Source organism: Aotus nancymaae, unplaced genomic scaffold, assembly GCF_030222135.1.
Source record: "Aotus nancymaae isolate 86718 unplaced genomic scaffold, 86718_ANA_hifiasm-v0.15.2.pri h1tg000011l, whole genome shotgun sequence".
Taxonomy (NCBI): domain Eukaryota; kingdom Metazoa; phylum Chordata; class Mammalia; order Primates; family Aotidae; genus Aotus; species Aotus nancymaae.
Window position 1 is genome coordinate 55,305,052 of NW_026988422.1, and position 25,346 is coordinate 55,330,397.

General features: G+C 37.3%; 1 protein-coding gene across 13 annotated transcripts in view; it reads left to right on the plus strand.

Moving 5' to 3' along the window:
* Positions 1–25,346, plus strand: part of SIPA1L1 (signal induced proliferation associated 1 like 1) — a 385,273-nt gene that overhangs the window by 298,073 nt on the left and 61,854 nt on the right. For all 13 annotated transcript variants that reach the window (XM_064374995.1, XM_064374996.1, XM_064374998.1 and 10 more), the window contains 4 exons: positions 9,667–9,770; positions 12,620–12,777; positions 22,208–22,781; positions 23,404–23,678. In XM_064374995.1, the coding sequence (XP_064231065.1) occupies positions 9,667–9,770; positions 12,620–12,777; positions 22,208–22,781; positions 23,404–23,678 (1,111 nt within the window). The remainder of the gene's footprint in view (positions 1–9,666; positions 9,771–12,619; positions 12,778–22,207; positions 22,782–23,403; positions 23,679–25,346) is intronic.

The following is a 25,346-nucleotide window of genomic DNA, read 5'->3' on the forward strand; positions in this document are numbered from 1 at the left end:
CTTAAATTTGTTATCTTCTTTAAGTGTTGAGTTTTGTTTTGGCAGGCAGTGAAGTTGCAGAACAGTGTGATTTTTATGAGTCTTACTTTTTAAGCTTTGTTAAAGCATACCTAGAGTAGCTTTTACTCTGGCTAACTTAGCCGTACTACTAAGACATGACTTTTCTTGCACTTCAATACTTGCATATTCAATTGTCTCAGAACTCTAATGTCTCCCAACCCAGTGTGAACTGTAGAATGATTTGGCTCATAATTCCTTGGTAGTTGTTCTTTCCCTAAAATTTTGTCTTTGCTAGGCTTTTGGAATTTATGCATTTGCAGCTTACTGTCCAACTCAAGACTCAAAGGGACCCCTATATAGATTTCTGAACCTTTCATCTGAAATTTCTTTCTCTTTGGTATTCTGCCTAGCAAATACCAGCCACCTCAGACTTCCTGAACTCTAGTCTGTCTTGACTTTCCCCTTCAGTGCTGTGCTCTGCTCTGTGTCACTGTCCCAGCAGTGTCTCAAGGTAGAAAGCTCAGGGATCATAGGGCTCATCTTCTTTATTCTTTTTTCTCAAATATCACTATCCAGTACCGCTTATTGTCCAGTGTCTGCAAACAGTTTTTCAAGTATTATATCAATTTTTCTAGTTATTCACAATGGCACGGTGCATGGTATATCAAGCACTGTGTTATGGCTAGAAGCAGAAGTCCCGGATACTTTTGATGTATGTGCCGTCTCATTTAATTCCCACAAACCTGCTGAAATACCATTTATTCCCACTTTACAGAATTGGCTTCTTTAGACTAAGTAACATACCCATGATTAGGTAGCTAGTAAGCGTTAGGGAAGTAGTACAGATCCCAATAGTGTGGGTAATGAAGTGTTTAGAGAAAGCATAAATTGGAATGAAGCACAGCAAAGCCCCAAGACCAGCCTTTAGCCTATGTCTTCCTCCCTCTTAAGCCCTTGGGCTAACAGTACCCAAACCAGCTCATGAGATAGCTCTACTTGTCATACATTATGATCATATTGATATCTTAGTACTTTCATAAACGAGGAGAGGCTCCGGAAAGGGAGTAATGAACTATTGAACTATTTCTTCTTTTTCCCAGTTATCTGTACAAAGACCATCTCCACATTTCAGAAATAAGGATTTGTATCAAGCAAGCTGCAAATAAATATGTCACAGACGAACAATTCTGCAGTGAAGAAATTTTTAGTAGAGGATTTTTCCGTCTTTTTTGTTTCCTTATTTGGATGATATAACCTAGGTAATTACCATTCCCTCACACTACAACAAATACAACAATAAACTTCCCAACAAGCAGTTGGTTATTTGAAAGCTGGAGACCATCCTCATTTTTAGCTGTATACATGGATTTTTTGTTTTTTGTGATGGAGGTTTGCTCTTTGTTGTCCAGGCTGGAGTGCAGTGGCACGATTTCGGCTCACTGCAACCACTACCTCCTGGGTTCAAGTGATTCTCCTGTCTCAGCCTCCCAAGTAGCTGGTATAACAGGCACCCACCACTACACCCAGCTAATTTTTGTATTTTTAGTAGAGATGGGGCTTCACCGTGTTGGCCAGGCTGGTCTCGAACTCCTTACCTCAAGTGATCCACCCACCTCAGCCTCCCAAAGTGCTGGGATTACAGGTGCGAGCCACCAAGCACGGCCACGTAGATTATTATGGGAAATTATTTCCTGACTGAGGCTTATTTGGCAAGTTAGTACACAAGAGAGTTAGAAGCCCTTTGTAAAGCTTTCCTTCAGAGCCCTGCCTTCAATAATTTGCTGCAATGTAGTGAATGTTTGTTGTCTCCTCCATTTTTTAGTAGTGTTATAAAATGCAGTTGAGATTCAGGGTCTTAGAAGAGATATAAGACTTTTCATAAAGAAAATAAATTCTTCTTTATTCAGAATATAAACTTTGATAGGGAAAGGGACAGCTAGCATTGCTAAATGCTTTGCACCTGCAAAGGGCTATTTGGACTTCTAGAGACTGACAAATGAAGACAAGGATTGTTTTTAAGGAAACTGCACTTGTTACCTTAACTGCACAAGATTCTAAATTCCAGCTAACACATTAATTGAGCATCTTTTATGGGCTGCCACTTTCATATGCATTATTTTGCTTAATTCTCACAACCTGAAAAATATCAAGAAGCAGAGAAGTGAAGTGACTTGTTTGTGGTAATCTTGCAAATGATGCTATTGGCATTCAAATTCAGATCTTACTTCCAAGTCAGGAATCCAGGTAATTGCAGGTATCTTGCAATGTGAACAGTAGGTAGAAAATATTAGTGGCCTAATCCTAAGTACCAGCCTCATACTAGCTCTGTTCTTTTCTCTCAATATTTTAGCAATTTTAAGAAACCTTGATCCTCAGGCACATAACCATGCACAATCACACATTCCTTAAACTAGCTCTGTATGAATTTGCCTGCAATAAGTACTAAAAGCTTTTTGACCCCATCCTTATGGAAATAGAGTAATGTATCTCCTGATCATCACTATGGATTCATTTTTTTAAAATTAATAAATATGGTAGATGCCAGAGCAGGTGGAATTCTAGTTTGTGAGTGGAATAGTGTACCACATGATCCAGAGTGTGCATTCTCCTGAATACATGCCATTGTTCACAAAGTGAATATTTGGCCCCTATCCTGAGGCAAGGTTACGTAGAGTGAGACCTGTCTGTATCTGTCTTTTCCATAGGGGTCTTGAATAAGTGGTCCCCAGCAGCCAGCTGACTATTACAATATTTCAAACTATAGATAAGGATCAGACCCACAACATAGCTGTGATTTTGTCTTATCTCTGATATGTTCTATAGTGGCAAGGAAGTTAAAAACTGAGCCTAAGATTTCTTTTTATTTTGAAACAGAGTCTTGCTTTGTCACCCACGCTGCAGTGCAGTGGCGCGATCTCAGCTCACTGCAACCTTCACCTCCCAGGGTGAAATAATTCTCTGCCTAAGCCTCCTGAGTATCTGGGATTGCAGGCCACCCGCCACTATGCCCAGCTAATTTTTGTATTTTTAATAGAGACAGGGTTTCACCATCTTGGCCAGGTTGGTCTTGAACTCCTGACCTTGTGATCCACCCGCCTCTGCCTCCCAAAGTGCTGGGATTACAGGCACGAGCCACCACGCCCAGCTGAGTAAGATTTCTTTATTCTATTACTTTATTAGTTTATATGCATTTAGTTAATGAGATTACTTTTCTCTTTTTGTTCACATATATTTAAAAGGAACTTTCTAAATACCAAGTTGCATAGGTTTTTTTCTTCATGTAGCTTTTCTTAAATATATCCTTTAGTTACCAGGAAATAGTTATATGAAAGTCTAGTTACTTTTTCCTGATGCAGATTCACATACATACACCTTTATCATCCAACCTTTAGACTACCTAAAAGCGAAAGAGTTGAGGCAAAGGAGAAGTCAAGGATGATCATGACATTGGCTGTGTCTGAAACTGCTCTACAAACTTACCAACCTGTTCATACTGTCTTCAAATAGAAATACTTACTGTAGGATGTTATCACACCTTTTCAAAGCGACTGAGAATAATATTCTTACCATTCCTCAATTATTCAGTGCATTATTATCATCTGCTTTGAATATGAGAAGTTTTGCTTTCTATGACTTAACTGTAGAGTGCTGACCATATTAGTGGACTCACTGGTGGTGTGATTTGGAGGCAGATCATGTGACTGTCAAGGTGACCTATATAATGCCTGCATTTACCTATTAAGTTTTAAAGCTCTATACAAATAGGAAGTAGCATCATTCTTTCATCCTTCTTATACAAGCACATTGTCCCTTTAAAGATTGCTCAATACACTCTTCAACCAGATAAAAAAACTTTTTTTTGTTTTTACATTTTCCTGACAGTCATTCTCTTAAACTTTCATAGTTTCAGGGTTTCATGGTCACTAAAAATATCAAAATAAGAACATTGGATGCCTTATTCTTTAGTAATATAGGAAACAGTCTTCTTTTAAAAAAAGTTAGATTCAAGAGGACATGTGCAGGTTGGTTACATGGATGTATTGCATAATGCTGGGGTTTGGGCTTCTAGTGAACCCATTACCCAAATAGTGAGCATAGTTCCTAGTAGATGGAGATTTTGAGGTAAAGTAGGGTTTTCCAACCTCTCCTCTCAACTTTTCTCCCCACTTTTGGACTCCCCAGTATCTGCTTTTTCATGTTTATGTTCATGTGTACCCATTGTTTGTAGGTGAGAACATGCAGTATTTGACTTTCTGTTTCTGCATTAATTCACTTAGAATAATGGCCTCCAGCTGCATCCATGTTGTTGCCAGGGACATGATGTTCTTTTTTATGGCTACATACTATTCCATGATGTATATGTACCATGTTTCCTTTATCCAGTCCTTCCATTGAAAGGCACTTAGGTTGATTCTATGCCTTTGCTATTGTGAACAGTACTGCAATATACAAATTAGTGCAGGTGCCATTTGATAAACTTATTTTTTTTTAGTAGATACCCAGTAGTGGAACTGCTGTGTCAAATGGTGGTTCTAGTTTTAGTTCTTTGAGAAATCTCCATACTGTTGTCCATAGTGGCTGTATTAATTTACATTCCTACTAACAGTGTATATATATTTTCTTTTCTCCAAATCCTTGCTAACATGTTATTTTTTGACTTTTGAATGATAGCCATTCTGTCTGGTATGAAATGGTATCTCATTGTGGTTTTTTTTTTTTTTGAAAGAAAAAGAATAAAGAAGAGGAGGAAAAAGGAAGAGAAAGAGAGAGAGAGAATGGGAGTATTGCTTTCTTGCCCAGGCTAGAATGCAGTTTAGTAATGGCTATTGAAAACCTCTTTTATACCAATAATTATACTTGATGTAAACAGGAAGGAATAAGGGAAGAAAATAACAAACGAGCAGCCAACCAATATTTCATTTAAACCTATGAAATGCTATACAATTACTGAGGAGTGATTTACTTCCAATTATGTAGTCACTTATGGAATAGGTGTGAGATGGTAATGTATGTTTTATGTATTTGAAGTGGAGAGTTCTATAAATGTGTATTAAGTTTACTTGTTCCGGGTCTGAGTTCAAGTCCTGGATGTCCTTGTTAATTTTCTGTCTCGTTGATCTATAAAATCATTAGCTCGTCTTATTACATTGATCCTTTTGCCATTATGTAATGTCCTTCTTTGCCTCTTTTGCTCTTTGTTACTTTAAAGTCTACTTTATCAGAGGCGAGAATTGCATCTCCTGCTTTTTATTTGTTTATTTGTACTCTCTGATTCGTTGATAAATCTTCCTCCTTCTCTTTGTTTTGAGTCTTTGTGTATCGTTGCATGTGAGATGGGTCTGGATGCAGCATACCAATGGGTTTTGGCTTTTTATCCAATTTGAATATATATAACTTTAATACTGGCATTTGATGCTAGCTGGCTGTTTTGCCCATTAGTTAGTGTAAATTTTTTGTTGTGTTAATGTTCTTTTCTTTTTGATATATTTTTGGAAAGGCTGATATTGGTTGTTCCTTTATATGTATAATGCTTCTTTCAGAAGCTCTTGTAAAGCAGGCCTGGTGGTGGTGAAGTCTCTAAGTACTTGTTTGTTCGCAAAGGATTTAATTTTTCCTTCGATTATAAAGCTTAGTTTGGCTGGATAGGAAATTCTGGGTTGAAAGTTCTTTTCTTTAAGGATGTTAAATATTGGTCCCCACTCTTTTCTGGCTTGTAGGGTTTCTGCTGAGAGATCTGCTGTAAGTCTGATAGGTTTCCCTTTATGGATAACCTGACCTTTCTCTCTGGCTGCCCTTAGTATTTTCTCCTTCATTTCAACCCTAATAAATCTGGCGATTATGTGCCTTGGGGTTGGTCTTCTTGAAGAATATCTTTGTGGTGTTCTCTGTATTACCTGGAGTTGAATATTACCCTGCCTTGCCAGGTTGGGGAAATTTTCCTGAATGATATCCTGAAGAGTATTTTCCAACTTGGATTCATTCTCTTCATCACATTCAGGTACACCTATCAGATGTAAATTAGGTCTTTTCACATAGTCCCATATTTCCTGGAGACTTTGCTCATTCCTTTTCATCCTTTTTTCTCCAGTCTTGTCTTCTCGTTTCATTTCACTGAGCTGGTTCTCGACTTCTGATTTCCTTTCTTCTACTTGATCAATTCGACTGTTTAAACTCGTGCATGCTTCGTGAAGTTCTCGTGTTGTGTTTTTCAGCTCCATCATTTCACTTATATTCCTCTCTAAATTGTCCATTCTCGTTAACATTTCGTCAAACCTTTTTTCAAGGTTCTTAGTTTCTTTGCATTGGGTTAGAACAAGTTCTTTTAATTCACAGAAGTTTCTTATCACCCACATTTTGAAGCCTGCTTCTGTTATTGGAACACACTCGTAATCTATTAAGCCTTGTTCCGTTACTGATGAGGAATTGCGATCCCCTGTAGAGGGAGAGGCATTCTGATTTTGAGTATTCTCTGCCTTTTTACGCTGATTTCTTCCCTTCATTATATATTTATCCGTCTGTCGTCTTTGTAATTACCGACTTTCTAACTAGGTCTCTGAGCGGACATCCAACTTGTTGATTCCCAGCGCCGAAATCTGAGCAGTCCACTGCGACAGCTAAAATAGCGGTGTTAAGATTGATGGTGCTTTTCTGCCCGGGAATCTCCGGACTCTGCACCAAAAACTGGCGCGCTGAGGCGCCAGCAAAACCGCCACGCCGGCCACAAGAGTCGCCCTGGCGACCCGTGGGGCTCCTCTGCTGGGAATCTCCTGGTCCGTGAGCAACAAATGTTCGTCTGAAAGTGTGGCGTCCTCTCGTGCTCTGCGCTTTCACTGGGAGCTAGGAGCCCGAGCTGCTAGTGATCAGCCATCTTGGATCTCTCTCCCTCGTTGTGGTTTTAATGTGCATTTCTCCAATGATTAGTGATGTTGAGCATTTTTTTTATGTTCATTGGCTTAGCGTATGTCTTGTTTTGAGAAGTGTGTGTTCATGTTCTTTACCCACTTTTTAATGGGGTTATTTGTTTTTTTTCTTCTTCTTGATTTAAGTTTCTTAGAGATTCTGGATATTAGTCTTTTATTGGGTTTATGGTTTGCATAAATATTTTCTCCCATTCTGTAGGTTGTCTGTTTGTTAATTATTTCTTTATAACAAACATTCCTTTTGCATTCTTTCTGGTAAAGTTTAGCACCTCTATGATGTGCATAGTAATTCCAGGATTTTGGAATTCCTTTCTTCTCAAAAGAAAAGTTTCATTATTTTAGCCCTAGTTTCATCGCTGAAACTTTTGAAACTGTTTCCAAACTGTTGAAAATTATCAGCAAATTCTACAAATCTAAAAGACCTTAGAAAAAGGCTTGTCAGGTAGCATACATTGTGTGAAAGGAGACATGCAGAGGACAGAGAGAAGGGGCTAGAAGTAGTAAAACAAATGATCTTCAGTGTAGTCTTCCCCAGCAGTTTTCCTTTCTGGCAGTAATCCTTTTAGAACTATACAGGAATATAAAGCACAATGTAATAAATGAATACCAATGACAGTCTTTTTTTTCTGGTTCATTAATTTAACTTATAATTGACTCAAAACACATGTATAAGTACACATCAATGATGACACATTCCCTGTAAAGTTTTAAAATGTACTAATCTATTCTATAGATATTTATAGAAAGGGTCCTTGACAACAGATAAGTTCTTCATGTTCAAGACCTGTCTTAAATAGTTCAATTGAATCATTTGTTGTGGTAATACAGATTTTTTGTAGTGGTGATCATTAATACTTAGAAGATATTTTTCTTGGATATTTATATGTTGTTACATAGTTTTCCAATTTTTGAAAAGTAGTCTTTGCTTTGTTCTATTTTTGGCTGTTTTTAAGCCTTCACATTTTATGTCAGCTTCAAAATTAAGATTCTCCAGCAAGCTCAAGCTTGAAACTCAGAGCTCTAGAATATCTTTAGAAAGCTGTCTGCAACCACAATTGTAGTCTATTCTTAGGGCCATACCTAAAGGCAGTGGAGCTACTGCATTAGAGCTACCTGGGAGTGTCTATGAACAATAGATTCCCCTGTGAGGCCCCATACTCACTGAGGAGTATTTTGAGGAGTGGGCCCTGGGAATCTGCCTTTTAATCTAGCTCCCCAGCTGATGCTGTGCATACTAAGTTTTAAGAACTACTGTTGCCTCTTGGTATATACCAGAGACTTTGTCTGAGAGCATCATTCTCTAAAATGCAATCAGGTGTTTTGGTCCTCAAAAGATAGGGTTGAGGCTGAGCGTGGTGGGCTCATGCCTGTAATCTTAGCATTTTGGGAGGCCAAGGCAGGTGGATCACAAGGTTAGAAGATCAAGACCAACCTGGCCAACATGGTGAAACCCTGTCTCTACTAAAAATACAAAAATTAGCCAAGCATGCTGGTGTGCACCTGCAGTCCCAGCTACTCAGGAGGCTGAGGCTGGGACTCATCACCTTTGTTCTTCAGTATTAATGGTCATGTTAAATTATCGTCTTTTTTTTTTTTTTTTTTAGAACAAAACAGGTCTCTTGCTTGAATTGGAAATATCAAAAAGAGTTTCTTAACTTGATATGTGGACAGAATCAGGGGTCTGTGAACTTAGATGGGAATCCAGGAGGCAGAGGCTGCAGTGAGCCAAGATTTCACTACTGTACTCTAGCCTAGGCGACAGAGCGAGACTCCATTCTCAAAAAAAAAGGGGTCTCAAATGAGTTCACCCATAATGAATGTAGTTCTGTTTGTTTTGCAACCCCTAAGTCCAGGTCCTTCAAGTCTAAACGGATATTCCCTTTCAATTGGGCAGTTAGTAACTTTTTCCTGCAGGTTCCAGGTATTTGTGGGCACATTGATTCTGAAACGTCGTTAAGATTAAGGCAGTAGAGGTTTTTTTTCCTAAAGGAAAGTGAAAGCACAATATACTTGTCTTAAAAAAAATTGTTAAACATTGCTGTGCACCTTTTTCTTCAGTATTAATGGTATTGTTAAATTACTGTCTTTTTTTTTTTTTTTTTTTTAAAGAACAAAACGGGTCTCTTGCTTGAATTGGAAGTATTAGAAAAGAGTTTCTTAACTTGGTGTGTGGACAGAATTCAGGGGTCTGTGAACTTGGATGGGAAATAATTTTTTCTTTATTTTCACTGACTCCAAGTTGAAATTTAGCATTTCCTTTAATCATGGCCATAGGCAGTAAACCACAGTAATTCATTTACCTGTGATTTCATTGCCAACAGAAAGCACAGATATTTTCATATTATTTGTTGTTACAGATATCTCAAGAGTGCTTGTGTTTATCATGTCTTCAGAATTATAGTAGATATTAGACCAACTGCTAAATCTTATTATATAAATCTTTAGCATATTTAAAATTATTTGATGCTTATGCACTTCAGTATAATTGATTTCTTTTGAACTCTTATGTGTTTTATTTTATACTTTTACAAATAGTATTCTGAGAAGGGATCTGATCCATAGGCTTCACTAGACTGTCAAAGAGGATCAGGTACAAAAAATAGGAAGAACACCTGTCTTGTCTAGAATCTTTTCATCCTAAATCATTTTCTTTTCTTTTCTTTTTTTTTTTTTTGAGGTATTTCTCTTAAATGAATTATTTTTCCTGTTATAGTCATCTCATCATTATATTTTTTTTTAACTGTAGCTGACTCCACTGGAACCCATTCTCTGTACACAACATACAAAGATTATGAAATTATGTTCCATGTTTCTACCATGCTGCCATACACACCCAACAACAAGCAACAGGTAAGAGATCCTCCTGTTATCTGTGTTTCATTTGTTTCATTTCCTCTAGAAGCCTAAGTGGCAAGCTTGTAAAATCTTAAACCAGAATTTAGTGTTGCACCTGTCACGGCAGCAGGAAGCTTTGTGCTAAGGAACAGCAAATGAGCTGAAAACAAATGAAGAGACACAAATTTTAGGTTAACAGCCAGCTGGATGCCTTTGTGAATTAATCATTTGCTTTTCACCCACGGGGATTGAGGTTTTCATGAAATCTGAAGAGAACAAGTTGAAATCATTCGTGATTAGATGACTCTGCAGGGTTGCAAAGAACATCCATAGTGGGTGAAGTTTCATCTCAAGGGGCTAGTGCACATAGCAGGAAAGTTGTGATGCTTCATTGTAGATTTCAAAGGAGATTTAGAATACTAACTTGGAAAAAAGTCAAAATAATGTCAACAGAATAATATTCTTCCTTACCATGTTGATTGAAAGATAGCAAGGAACATAGTAACAATTGCGTATGTGTACATCATACACGGAGCTTCTCTTAAAATGATCTAAAAGCTCATTGCCTAATTACTAAAGTGCAAGTGAGGTAGTAAAATGTGGAAACTAAGAGGTGACAGATTGTTACAAAGCAAACTGGAAACTGGCAGTATTGTTTTAGGGAACATGTGGTAGTTGATTTTTAAAAATATGTCAAAATAAATAATAGCAAACTGAAATTTAAAAGAATCAGAGAACTAACAACCTCTTCTTTTAAAAGCTATTACAAACTTGAGCAGTCCAGTTTTACTTCTGACCTTCAAATGGATATGGATTTCTGTTTTTTGTCAAATGTTGTGCTAACAGAGCACAGGACAGCTGCAGAATGAATCACATCCTCTTTCACAGAATTTAACCAAACACTGTTCCAATCTAACATTTTATCACTTTAGGTTTGATTAAATCACAAATCTAGGTAACAGAGTTTTGCCTTTCATGATTGTCAGCATAATAAAAAATGGGTAGCAAAGCAATGAATTGGCTATAAATCTGAAGTAAACCTGTTTTAAGATGAACTCCCTGATCTGTATTTTGTTGATAACTTGTTTTATGCAAATTCCAAATTTTAGCTCTCTTTGAAAGAAAAACATGCTAAGAAAGGCATACTAAACTTATTATTCTGACCAGTCAGTAGATAAAAAATTTAAGAACATTAACAAATGATCCTTAAAGAGGGCATGAAGGCTTATTCTGTCTGATCACGTAGAAGAGAAAGATGAGATTTGTAAGGGTAGAAAGTTTAGTAACAAGATTGGATTTTTTTTTGTAACTAAATGAGTTGAAGTACCAGGCAGAGAAAGTTGGCATTTAAATGGCAGCTATCTAAATTATTTAATTTTGGAGTCCAATCAAGGCAAAAATGTGAACAGTCCTAAATCATAATGAGAAATAAATTGGTACTGTAACATATTAAGAAATTTTCACTCTCTAGCCAAAAAATTTATTTTCCTCTATATAGATTACTTTATGCTTGGTGGCGGGGGGGTGGGGAGGAAAAAAACAGGAAAAATGTATCATTAAAAATTCTTTTGCAAGCATTTCTAATATAAATACTATTTTTCATAATATATAGTAAATATGGAAAAATTGATTTGTTTCCATTTGGGTCTTTTATTAAGACCCTTATTTTTATATGTCAAGCCATATTTTGAAGAAAGAATTACATTGCAGGAATGGCACAACATGTAGATAAATAGTATTTGTTTTTGATACATCCACAATCTTGAGGAGATTAATAATCTTTAATTATTGGTATGTTCTGTAGAGCAATCAGTGCACACCAGCGTTTATTTTCATAACATCTGATTGTATATCATATTTAGAAATGAACTCGGAAATAAACTGCTTCATTAGAAGACAATTTGGGATGCTTTCAAATTTCTAAGGTTAAAAGTACATTTCCTAAACATTCTAACTCCCAATTCTCAATCGTAATCTAAAAGGCTATTGTCTCTCCCAGCTGGCAGCCAATACTAGATCACTGATTTTACTGGTATGCAATTTGTGTGCCTTAACGTCACTAGAGACTTTTTTTAAATACAGGTTTTATAAGAAGAAGATTATATCTAATGGATAGTTTATATAAATGTCACAGTTGTTTTTCTTTTTTAAGAGCCTCCATATAATAAGTATGAGAAACACAAATTTTGTTCAGTTTTTCTTTACACTATTGAATTAACTGCTGAAAGGCATTGATCTAGGATGACCTGGGATGCCTGGGTTTGAAAGCCACGCATCCAACACCCACTGAATATGAAACAGGGTGTCCCTAAGCAGCTTTCATTGCAATTAAAGAAGCTGTTTAAACTTGAGATTTACCTGCTTTTAATTGTTGAAACATTCTGGAATATTATACTTTTCTACATGCCGTGCTTGTGACACAAAATGTGTATCAGAAAACACCTTAGCCTTATTTTCTTTCAGTGAAGCCGATTAAACTAGAACATAAATTACATTGTGATTATTTCAGCCATTCTCATCTCTAAAAATCTTCCCATGGCACGTTTTTTTCTTATGTGAAAATGGAACAGAAATGTTGTTACAGAAACTGAGGATTTGGAGATGTTGGGACCTGGCATAGTATGCCAGATATTGGGTAGATCTATTTGAATGGCTATATCTTTTATGCAAATTTCAGAATATTCGCTTCCATGTTCTTCCTTTGAGGGAATGATAAGGCAGGCTAAAACATTGACAGTAACTTTGTAGATTACCTACCTTAATGAGTACTGATTAATAATGAATGTTTTAAATATAACCACATAAGGGAAATGGGGTGGAGCAAATTATTGTCATTTATGTTGGTTGCTTATTTTTTCTTGTAGCTCCTAAGGAAGCGGCACATTGGAAATGATATTGTAACAATTGTTTTCCAAGAGCCTGGAGCACAGCCATTCAGCCCAAAAAACATCCGATCCCACTTCCAGCACGTTTTCGTCATCGTCAGGGTGCACAATCCCTGCTCTGACAGTGTCTGTTATAGGTGTGTATGGGTGTCACAGCAGGGGCTCTATGAATGTTGACTGGTTATCACACAGAGGCTCTATCTAGCTCTGCATTCTAAAGTGGCAATGGGAAATCTATTACTATTTCTTTTTGTCTTTAAACGGTGTGTGCGGATGGCTGAATTCACATGATGACGTAATCTGGTGGCATTGACATTACCCAGGCATGTTGGTTAGACACCTGCCGTTTCCATTTGCACCTCCTCCTTAGGTGATGTCCTTCATCCATACCATCTGGTCACCAACCAACTAATTACTCATGCTGCTAATTATATTTTTCTTTTGGCATGCCAAGAGCAGAGAAGAACAATTATAATATATAGGGAAGAGAAATTAATTTTTTGAAAAGCATTGTTATTAAAGAAGCCTAAATCATTGCCTCTAACTTACATGATTCACATTAGCACTCTGACTACAAGCTTAAAAGCGCTTCTGTACTTTATTTAGCATTCAGTGACACTTGTTGACATAGTCACATGAGTATCAGAATTCAGGCCTCTATCTGCAGAGACCTTTCTTTGTAAGAATATTGGAGAGTTAGGAGTTGAAGGGTATAGGGACCTGTGATGCTGGCTTGATATGGGTGTAGTGCCAGAGTGTGTAAGGATAATGTTCTGGCATTTGTAAGATGTTTCTAATATATGCGTCAGTCCTTTCAAAATATGGACAATTTAGCAAATCTTTCCATCCTAAAATGTTGCCTCCATGAACAGTAACCAATGCAGATTGACAGTTTGTGGGATCCACATTGTCTATTTCTAGGAGTAAGACAAATTAATTCTAGGAGTAGAGTAAGCATAGTTTAGAGAAAAAAACAAGTAGAGGTTATGTTGGTCTCCTGCTGGCTGTCACCTTCCTTGCACATATCCTAATAACTGCATTGGTTGAGCTCTTGTTATAAGCCCCACACTGTTCTAGACATCTTACATGTATATCCCATTTAATCTTTAACACCTTTGAGATGCGTACTGTTTTTATTTCCATTTCCAGATGATGAAATTTAAGCCAGGTCACTTGCCTCAGGTTAGCTGGCTAGTATTTTGAGCAGAATTAGTCAGGGATGCAGCCAGTCCGATTCTAGAGCCCAGTCTCTTATCCATGCTGCTATGCTGTCTCTCTCACATGCTGGGAAAGCTGAGTTTTACACTCCTAGCTCCCAACACAGAGGCTGTTCCAGAACTTCTCAAGTGCTGAGCCTAGGTGAACACCCAAGACCAAGGATGTCTGTAGTTTCCTAGAGTTGGGGTAGAAACCCCAACAATGAAGACCTAGATCTGAAACCTCTTATCAAGGAAATAGTGTCTGAAAGCTGCTCTGGTTAGTTGTAGAATGAAAGCACTGAGCCATCAGCTATAATTGGGATGGATAACTGCTTGCATTTAGAAAATACTCTGAGCAATTCAAACATGCTATGTACTAGATTCATGCAAAGGATTTCATACCACTTCATACTTTTAGTAGAAAGCTAAACCCATTTTGAATGGGCACTACAAAGTTTGGGGAGTAGAAAGCTATGTAATTTCTTTTAAAGAAAATTTCTTCTTTGAAATTTCAAACCCTTGTCTAAATCAGTACCGTCCAATGGGACTATAATGCAAACTGTATATTAATTTTACATTTTCTAATACCCAGATTTTTAAAAAAGTGCCAAGATATAGATGAAATTAATGTTAACACTTTTTGATCCATTTATACATTTTATTTACTTAATATATCTAAGTATTATTTCAACATTAATTTTTCCAGCATTTAACAATTACTGTGACATCTTACATGTTTTTTTTTTGACTAAGCCTTTGTAACCTGAAGTACATTTTAGACTTACAGCATATCTCAATTAGGAGGCTAAATTTTCATTGGTGATGCTTAATCTATATTTAGATTTCATGAAATTTACAGTTGAAAAAGTAGATTTAATACACCCAGATTCTTCCAAATGGACTTTTTCAAAGCTTTAAAATAACAGAATTAAGTATCAGTTTTTAAATCACATATTAATTAAAATTTAATACAATTTGATATTCCTTGGTCGCACTGGCCACATTTCAAGTGCTCAGTAGCCACAGCTGGCCAGTGGCCACTGTAATGGACCGCACAAGTCTAAACAGACTGCTGAGGGCAGGTGTGTTTGCCTTCTTCAGTGCTTTGCTTTTTTATTTTTATCACCCCTCTCCTGAAAATTATGATTTTTACCTTCTCTCTCTTATTTTTAATCTGTTGACTGAGAGCCCATCTTTTTAACCCCATCATGTAACACTAGTAGTCTTTGTGGGGAGCGGTATACTGAACACCCCTGCTCAAGACATGTGAGCACGTCTGGAATTTCTTAGTTACCAGGCTTATTTGAAGGGCCAGCACACAGCTTTTAAGCGTTGAATTTTGGCCCTTTTATAAATCCAAGAGAACATATCAGTTTGTAACATCACTGAAAGAAATCACAAGAGATTATAGAGTAGTGACCTTTGCCTATTGTAAACTTATAAAGATCAGTAATTTTTTTGCCATCCTTCTCAAAAGAGGCAGGCATACCTCCTGGGTAGATGATGATGTCAGAAAGTGTTTGAAGTCACAGAATAAATAGAGCACCTTTCTTCTAGTCTTTAATGTTGAGGGAGGGGTGAGGATGAGCTTATTTTCTCATGAAAATAATGTATTCTGAGGTGGAATGGAAAATACCAATTTTCAGAGAAAACATCGGTCTTCAAAGAATTTTTACAACCGTGAGTTTTTCTCAAACCCAGCCACTCCTCTAACTACTAGGGATATGAATTTATAGGCCTCTTTTATTAGAGGTGGTTTGGTGGATAAACTTAGACATCGGTTGATTTATACTCGTTTTATTTAAATCTAATTTAATTTTATCCCTAAGTGATACAGCTAGAGTAACTCAAATGCTTTTTTAATTTATTTTTAATTTTTTGTTTTTGTTAGTACATTGTAGGTGTATATATTTTGGGGATGCATGAGATGTTTTTATATAGGCATGCAGTGTATAATAATCATACCAGGGTAAATGGGGTATCTATCACCTCAAGCTTTTATCCTTTGTGTTACAAACAATCTAGTTATACTGTTATTTTTAAATGTGCAATTAAATTATTTTTAACTGTAAAAATTATTTTAAAAACTATAGTCATCCTGTTGTGCCAGCAAATACTAGGATATATTCATTCTTTCTAACTATTTTTTGTACCCCAAGTGCTTTTAAGCATTTAAAACCTCTTGGTCCCAACTTTCCCCACCATGAACACACATATATTTATTTACTTACACCTACCTGGTATCTGAACTGTGGAAAGGGGAAAAGTTTCCTTGAAAGAGTGTCCTGCTATAATAGTGCAGAGAGGTGTCAGGTCATTAGAGGCTGAAGTTACATGGATATTTATGAGAAGCTGGGATTTGGAGTGTGTGTTAAAGCATAAGTGGATGGAATTCAATGGGAAAAAGAGAAATCATTCTAGGAGTGGTCAGTAGAAAGGATAGAAGCCTAGAGATAGGAAGGAGAATGGAAAGCACAATAAAAAGGCTGCTAATGCAGGACAGATAACTAATGCAGGACAGATAACTAATGCAGGCAAGATAACTAATGCAGAAAGGATAGTGGAGGCTCCCGGTATGCTAGACCATCAGTTCAACACTACGTAAGTGGAATTCTAGGAAAAATTATCCGGTGTTACCATGCTAGGTAATTTGTACACAGAAAGATAAATTTGGAGACTGTCATTATTCATTTATTTTTTATTAGTTCTTTATCCAGCCCTTAGCATATATGTGCTAGAAACTACTCTAGACGATGCGATATAACAGAACAAAGAGAGAAAAATCCCTATAGTGGATGCAGAGATGAGATCTCAAAATAATGTGGTATTATATCTCCCTGGAGACTAGAAAGCCTACATAGGAGTAACTACCTAATTCAGACTAATTCCAGAGGGCAATTAATGTGAGTCATCATGTAGCCAAGAACTCAGAAATTAGTCACTAAGTCTGCATGCTAAAACTTATCCTATAACCGATCAGGGAGCCCTCCAGTCTCCATTGTTTCATTTGTATCATTGCAGTGACCTTAATTGTCTGATCCCAGTTGATAGAGAAGATTAGAAGCAACAAAATAAAAAAAGATGAAGGGGCTGTTAATAGTGAGTGTATGCTGGAAACAAATATTTGTTTATTGTTAGAGGAGATGCTGAAAAACTCTTAGCATCAAAGATATGAATTCAATCAGCATAGCAGTCTGGGGTTATTTGATTTTGGACCAAAAAACCAAATACAGTAATTCCTCCCTTATCTGTCAGGGATATATTCCAAGACCCCCAGAGGAGGCCCAAAACCACGGATAGTACCTAACTCTGTATACACTATGTTTTTTTCCTATATGATAATGTTTAATTTATAAATTCAGCACAGTAAGATATTAATAGTAGTTAATAAAATAGAACAGTTATAACAGTATACTTTAATAATAGTTATATGAATGTGGTGTCTCTCTCAAAATACCTCTTTGTACTATACCAGGGCTAACTGAAACCACAGAAAGCAAACCATAGATAAGGGGGACTGTTGTATGCTTCAGTCAGTCCTGAGGGCTTCACTATGAAAACACAGTATAGAATAATACCATTTTTCAACAACTAATGAATTAGTGGATTTAAGCATTGATCACCAAAGGATGCAAATCCCATAAAAAGAGACAAATGTGTGCCTCATAATGGAAGAATACAACCTCACCTATGAATTATTCTTGCCCCCCCCAAAAAAAAATTAAATCTGAATCTCATCAAGCTTCCAGACAAGCCAATTTATAGGAAATACAAAAGACAGAGGAACATGTTTGTAATTGACAAAATTCATACACTGGATAACTGTGCAGACAAAAAGCCCAATTTCTTCAATAAATACGTTGTAAGAAATAGTGAGAAAATGGAGGGGAATCTATAGAATAAAATATTTTTTTAAAAGCTGAATTAATTGCAATGTGTGGACCCTATTTAGATTCCAGTTTAGAGAAAAAGACTCTAAAGAAGATCTTAGGACATCCTAAACATTTGTAAATTGGAACATTGACACACTATTTGATGAAATTAAATAATTTTTATCATTTTAAAACTAGAATAGTAATAAGTAGTTATAACAATGACCCTGAGTCTTCAAAGCAAATGTTAAATTGTGGTCAGTAGGTATGTATATGAAGGTAGAAATTTATGTTACTCTTCTCAGAGAGGTTTCCATACCTGGTAATTAAAATGTAATAACTGTTGAAAGGAATCAGTATGATGTAGTACAAAAAGCACTTGGAGTTAGACCAAATTGTTAAACTTCTTAACAAGCAGTGGGAAGCTGCTTGACATCCACTTAAAATCCTGTAAGTAAAATGTCTAGCATAGGCAGAGAGGAAGTGTGATGCATGTCCATTAAATGTCTATGTCCATCCTCTTTCCTCTCTTTAAAAAAAAAAAAAGAATTTGCAAGCTTCGGCTGAGAAGAAGAAAAATCCAAGAAGGTCAAGTGGTCAAAATTTCTCTAAGAAGGTTTGTTTTAAGCCTCAATTGATCATCATCCCTTTTGTCCACTGCAGCTGACCTTTCTAAGATAAGAGTCTGATTACATCATTCATTGTGCTTAAAAGCATTTAGAGAAAAGTTCAGACTTGCGAGCATAGCTTACTGCATGGGAGCCTTCATGTCTGGCCTCCTGTCAGTCAGTCTCATCTACCATTCTGCACGCCATGCCTACCTCGCTCCTTTGGAGCCACTCACCACTCCCCAGAACAGCGTGCTGTGCCCCTCCACTCTGCACATGCTGCTCTTGGGCTAGAAGGCTTCCTTTCACACACTCCCCTGCCCCTACTTCATCTGATGAATTCTTGCTTTTCTTTTTTCTGAGAAGGCTCCCTGGACTTCCCAGGACTAAAGTGTCTTTCCTAAGTGCTACCAGCAGCACCCTGTACTTCTCAAGTAGAAGACTCAAACCATTGGCTGTGGCTCCCACCAGACTTTGAGTTTCTGGAGGAGGGCTAAGCCCAGGACATCCTCACCCTTTATCCTCAACATGAGCACAGTGCCTAGTGCATAGTAGGTGCTCAATGGCTGGTAGATCAGTATTATTAGAAATCAAGAGAATGATTGGCACATGTTTGATCTTTCCTGCCCTTTGCCCAGATCTGCTTTCTTGGAAGCTGCCCTGGCCAGTTAATCTGATCTAGGCTCCAAGAAGAGGAGACTTCCCTCTACCATTTGATGTTTTCTGTGTCACCTTCCTTTTAAATTTTAGGCTGGGGATTGTTGGTTATTACTGGTTTTCCATGGTGCTTCCAAAGTTAAAATGTCTTATTTTTCTCACTTTTTATCCACTAAACTTCTGTTTAGAAGTCTTTGGGACGTTTTTATGTGTAAGCTTGAAGTTTGCCGTAAGTATAAAGACTTGTTACTTCATCCAAGCTGTTTGATGCCAACCAATGTTACATGGCCCATATCAACTAGAAACAGCCACATCGTCTCTTTGGCCATGTAACCCATGGGGATGGTCCCTTTTAGCAGGCACCTCAGGAGTAGAAGGTTTCAAAGCACTTCCTCAGAGGGAGTAAGTGTGGGCTTGTCGTGGAGCACTCTCTTGGCTGTCCAGAAGCTTACATTCCAATCCTGGCTCTCTCTGACAAATCTGGGCAAACCCTTTTACTTCTCTGCATCTGTTTCCTGGAGAAGTGAAGAATTTGTACCAGCTGCTCAACCGGAGGTTCGGAAAGATGTCAAACCACAGAATAAAAACAAGACACCTTCCTGGTCCCTCAGTGTACCCAGAGATTTTGGAGTGAGAAGATATTTTTATGTTGAAATGAACAGAAATATTTTTCCGTGGAATATAAAATTGGGGTGAATTTTCAGATGAAATCCAAGATTTTATTGGAAGAATTTGAGGAACATTGAGTTCTCTAAGTTCCCTTCCTGTGATAACTTTCCATCAGTGTTGTAGCCTCTGAATTCTGTCATCTAGATAACCCTCTTGAGTGGAACGTTCCAGTCTTCAACAATGCTGGGTAAATAAAGCTTGGCTATGATTTTAAAGCACGTATTATTTCCAAGAAGGCACAGAATTGCCAACTAGGCTAACATAAGCATGGCCAAGCAGAGGCCCTTTGGAATCTGCTTTTAAAAATACCAAGAACCATTTATAATTAATATATCTTAAGTAATTACATATAGCAAACTGAGATTCTAGAACGGCTTATTTTCTTACAGAGGCAAAAATATTCTGTTTAGCTTAACCCAAGACTTATTATCAAGAGTTCAGAATTTGTGGCATCTAAATTAATGAGCTTTTAACTTTGTAGAAACCTTGCCAGTTTGATTTATCCAAAACAGAATTTTTTATTTGAAAAGAGCATTCCAGGGTATCATCTTCCTCATCTTCTGTAAGGATTCTATTTCTGACTATGCAAAGCTGATTTCGGTGCCTGTATCATTTATCTCCCTACCACAGTGAATCATTGAAAATTATATGTTAAAGATTCAGTTCTTTTCTTCACAGTTCGTTATAACTGCTTTAATTATTGGTAGGTTTTCAGTGTATGTTTGTCTAAAGTTCTATCAATTAATAAATGGATCTGTAGAAAACCAGTTAAATGGGCAAGTAGATGGAGGGTGCTTATAATCACACCTCTGCTGAGCATTTTGCTCTCCTTATTTAAAATAAAATCACAGATATTTTCTGAGAAAGAATAACAATTTGAGTGAAATTAGCAGATGAAAAATTGCAAATTTTAAAAGGAAAGTTATTAAATATTTCTGGATTCTTATAGGATTCCACTTAGAAAAATCTAGCAAACCTGGATTTCAGCATCTTTTGCTTGCTTTGAAGAGAAAAAAAATTAACATGATCAAATTAAAATTATACAGCTGTCAGCATTCAAGTCAGGCAGTTCACAATAGATAAGAAAATTTGCCTTCCTGATACATATTGGTATAATTAAGCTGTATGGAAGTCTCTGAATTCTCTACTCCAGTTAGAAAATGGAGTGTTGCTTGCCACCTTTCTTTGTTATGAAGTGAACTAAGTAGTCTTTTAAAAATATACTTGTGAAACCACAAACAGGCCATCCCATGGCATCTTCTGAGCATGTAGCTTTTCCATTCCACCAAAAATATAATTGCATCCTGAGGTTGCTGATTTTTATTTTTCTTATTTTCACAAGAAATAACTATTTCTTGAAAAGCAGAGCTGAATATCTTAAAGCAAAACCCTTCTTTAAAAAAAAGTGAAACAAAACTCTTTAATTTTATTTGAAAGATGCATACTCTCTGATGATGCCATTTCTATTCCAAGAGTTCAGAGAAACAGATTTTTTTATTGTTTCCCTAATACTAAGTATAATTGCATAATTTGCTCACTTTTAATTTGGAAGGAGGAATATTTGATGTGTTGGAATCATTATTTCCAGCCATGTCAAGCTTCACTAAAATCTTGGAACATGATATAAAACACGCAACCTCTCTCTTTCTATTTCAACAACTTCCTTTGTTGTTTTAGGAGAAGATTTTTTTCCTTTTGAGGTTAAAAATAATAGGTTATTACAGATGTTCATATGATCCTTTTCTTAGGCCCAATTTTAAATATATATTCAGAAGAAATGACTGAAATAGGCTTTTTTATATCAATCTTGCTTAGAAGAATGGAAGAAGGAAAACATTTTTCTTACAAATAGACTGTCAGAATAAAATACCAAAAAGACCAAGGAATAGTTCAGTTTAAAGATATGATTTTAAAGCATTGTTGATATTACATAAAGATTATTCTCATACTATTACTCAGATGCCAATTTTCATTTTAAAATTATACTTTTAATCTGGTTACATAATGACTCACACTTAGGCCAAAAAATACTAGTTAAATTTTATTAAAATATAATTCATTTCTTTTATGGCATGCATCTTCTGGTATTTTCAGTATAAGCTCTCTGCTTATAGACATCATATCTAAAATGGAGAACACATTTGTGTTCTCACAGAATGTGTGCTTGTTCTGAAAGACGATGTGGTTATAGTAACCCCCCCAAAAAAAATTATTAGTAGGATTTAAAATGTCTTATGCAGAATATTACAGTAAACCTATTTTTTTTTCCATGGAGTTATGGTAAGTTTCCTGTCTAGTAAAGAAAGTTAATAGCATAAGCTTTTGGGATTTGGGGAGGTTTGTTTTTGGCCTAGAAAAAAATTTATGTTGTATAAATCCTAAATGTGATTGAATGAAAAAATATGCTTGGATTAAGCAGAAATGTATGTTGTTTCTCATGGCAAAATAAGCAACTAGTTTGCATCTGAGGTACGTCTCTGTCTTTGAGAGAAAGTATATTTTATTCTGATGTTGTGAGACTGAGAAGTACTGACATGGCTCTCTTTGATCTTTGTCTCTCAGTGTGGCTGTTACCAGGTCCAGAGATGTGCCTTCCTTTGGTCCTCCCATTCCTAAAGGGGTCACTTTCCCTAAGTCAAATGTGTTCAGGGACTTTCTTTTGGCCAAAGTGATAAACGCAGAAAATGCTGCTCATAAATCGGAGAAGTTCCGGGCTATGGCAACTCGGACTCGCCAGGAATACCTGAAAGATCTGGCAGAAAAGAATGTCACCAACACCCCTATCGACCCTTCTGGCAAGTTTCCATTCATCTCTCTGGCTTCCAAGAAGAAGGAAAAGTCTAAGCCATACCCAGGAGCTGAGCTCAGCAGCATGGGAGCCATTGTGTGGGTGGTCCGGGCTAAAGACTACAGCAAGGCCATGGAACTAGACTGCCTTTTAGGGATCTCCAATGAGTTCATCGTGCTCATTGAACAGGAAACAAAGAGCGTGGTCTTCAATTGTTCCTGTAGAGATGTGATAGGGTGGACTTCCACTGACACTAGCCTCAAAATCTTCTATGAACGAGGAGAATGTGTTTCAGTGGAGAGTTTTATTAACAACGAGGAGATCAAAGAGATTGTCAAAAGGTTGCAGGTGAGTCTTTCTTTCCACTTCCTTACATACCATTTCTCTTTCATAAAGCTTTCAATACAGACTAGAGCCAAGTTACTGAACCTTGCACTCTGTTGTTAGCTCCTCTGAAAACGCGCTTGATGTGTGAAGCAAACAGAGTTTACCTCATGTTTGTGTTTTCCACGGATGTTTCAGAAAGGTAGAAGAAGTTGGGAAAGACACATTTACTCTGTGTGTGTGTGTGTGTGTGTGTAATCCATTTGCCTGTGACCTGTTCCTTGATGCTGCAGCCCAGTCATCTGCTGGTGGTGGTGAAAGAATTGCTTGAGTATCTGCTGCCTTGAATTTTACAAAGGCGAAATAAGTAGCAGTATATGGTTTCTATTTACTGCCAGCTCCCTGTAGGTCTCTGTTAGAGGTTTCCTTGTAACTTCAGGGAAGCCGTTGAGCTTTTTGGATGCAACAAGTATATTCCTTTTGGCCTAATGAATAGGAGACTAGTGAAGAAGAAATAACCAGACTGCTCTTCAGCTGGCAATAAGGTATTCAAAACTAACCCTTCTTGCAATGATTTTTCAGTTCCGTGCCCACCACTTAATACCCTATTGCTTTAAACCACAATATCTTTTGTTTCCTTGTCTAGTTTGTTTCAAAAGGCTGTGAATCAGTGGAGATGACTCTGCGAAGAAATGGGCTAGGACAGCTTGGCTTCCACGTCAACTATGAGGGCATCGTGGCGGATGTGGAGCCCTACGGTTATGCCTGGCAGGCAGGGCTGAGGCAGGGCAGTCGCCTGGTGGAGATCTGCAAGGTGGCTGTAGCCACTCTTAGCCATGAGCAGATGATCGATCTCCTGAGAACATCTGTCACGGTGAAGGTTGTCATCATTCCTCCCCATGATGACTGCACTCCACGGAGGTAGGTCTGAAGAGGCAGCTGTGGGCCTGAGACTTGAGTGCAGGGTTTGTGTACCATGTAGAACATCTCTTAGCAGGTAGGAGGGTAAGGTGTTGTGTAGAACAATAGATTACATGTGATGCTGAATGTTTCATTTGTGGAACCTGACTCAGGACGAAGCTCCCTTTCAGTGTGTGGCAACAGCAGCTGGAAAGAGTGACTAAATGAGACCATTCCTGGTATTTACATCTCTGAATATATAAAGTTGCCATTACAGATAGAGAAGTCTGGCAATATCCGTCTTAAGAATCTTCCAATAGGAGCTGAGAAACATTAAACACTTAACATTAAAAGACACTCAGCATCTCAAATTGTCAAATTTTTTTTGTTTTATTTTCCATGATGCTCTTACTCTCTTTTCTCTCCCAATTGCTTCCCAAAACTCAGCAATTGTTTGGACTTTTGCTGTCTTAGCCTGGCAGCTGCTTTTCCTAACTGTATCTGCATGTACTAGGGATTGGCTTCAGGTGAACTGCCTCTGCTCATGATACTTTGGCATTTTGGTTCCTAGTCTTTTCCAGAAGGGAAAGCCTAGGAGCTCCCTGCCCTACCCAGCCCCCCACAGCTCCTGCCAAGCCAGCAACACTGTTGAAAATTTAATTTCTCTGTCTCTGGGAAGGTTTTTTGGTGGAACAAATTTAATCAACTGTTTATTTTCTCCTTTGGACACGTACATGCTTTTTTTACTAGTTTTTAAGATCTTTTTATTTTATACTATTGTTTTCCAAGAATTTATCTTAAGCTTTGGTAATTGATTCTTAGGCTTTCTAAAGCCAAGACAGTGTTCTGTGTCCTGTTTTCCCACTAAGATGACCAGTCCTACACCCTGAGCTCTCATGTATTTATGAATATCAGGTGGTAGAAAGCTAATGGTGATGATGGGCTATTTGTGTCTTTTTAAAAAAAGTAAAGTGCAGCAAATATATGTGTGTGTGTGTATGCATGTGCGTGTGTGTGCTTTATATACTTTGCTCAGGGTAGTATTTCCTAATACTGCTTACCACCTAGGGGGTCCAGGGATTATATGTGTATGTCAAAATATAGAAAAATTCCTTTGTCTGATAATTTGAAGAACTGCCTTTTGGATGGCTGCATTTCCCTGGGAATCAAAATATGAACTTTTAATTTCACCTGTTTTAGAGAGAAGGAAATATTCAGAAACTGCCCTACCCACATACCCTGCCCTAGTTAACCAGGCCTAATGAACCCTATTAGCTTTTTGTGGTTTCCCCAAGTATATCATCATTAAATGTTAAGTAATGTGCTGAACTGTGATTCAAAAAACGATGTGAGGTGGCTCACTGAGGCAGTGGGGTTCTTGCTTATGACAGTCTCCAGCCTTGCTGCATTCCTTCTCTTGTCTCTTTCTCTGCTGTCTCTCCTTCAAATTGTCTGCTTTATTGCGTTGAACAGTCAGTTAAAAACGGGAGAAGATAACTAATCTTTGTAAATTGTCAACCTTAGTTACCTACAGTAAAGAGTTATAGACATTAGTCTAAGGACTATCTACTGAAATATGGAGCCTTTGACCTCGTGATGCCATCTTGCCTTCTCAGAGGTCTTTCCCTTGTAGCTAAGCTCCCAAAGTTATATGCGGGAAAGGAGAGGGAAATGGGTTTGTGTGACTGT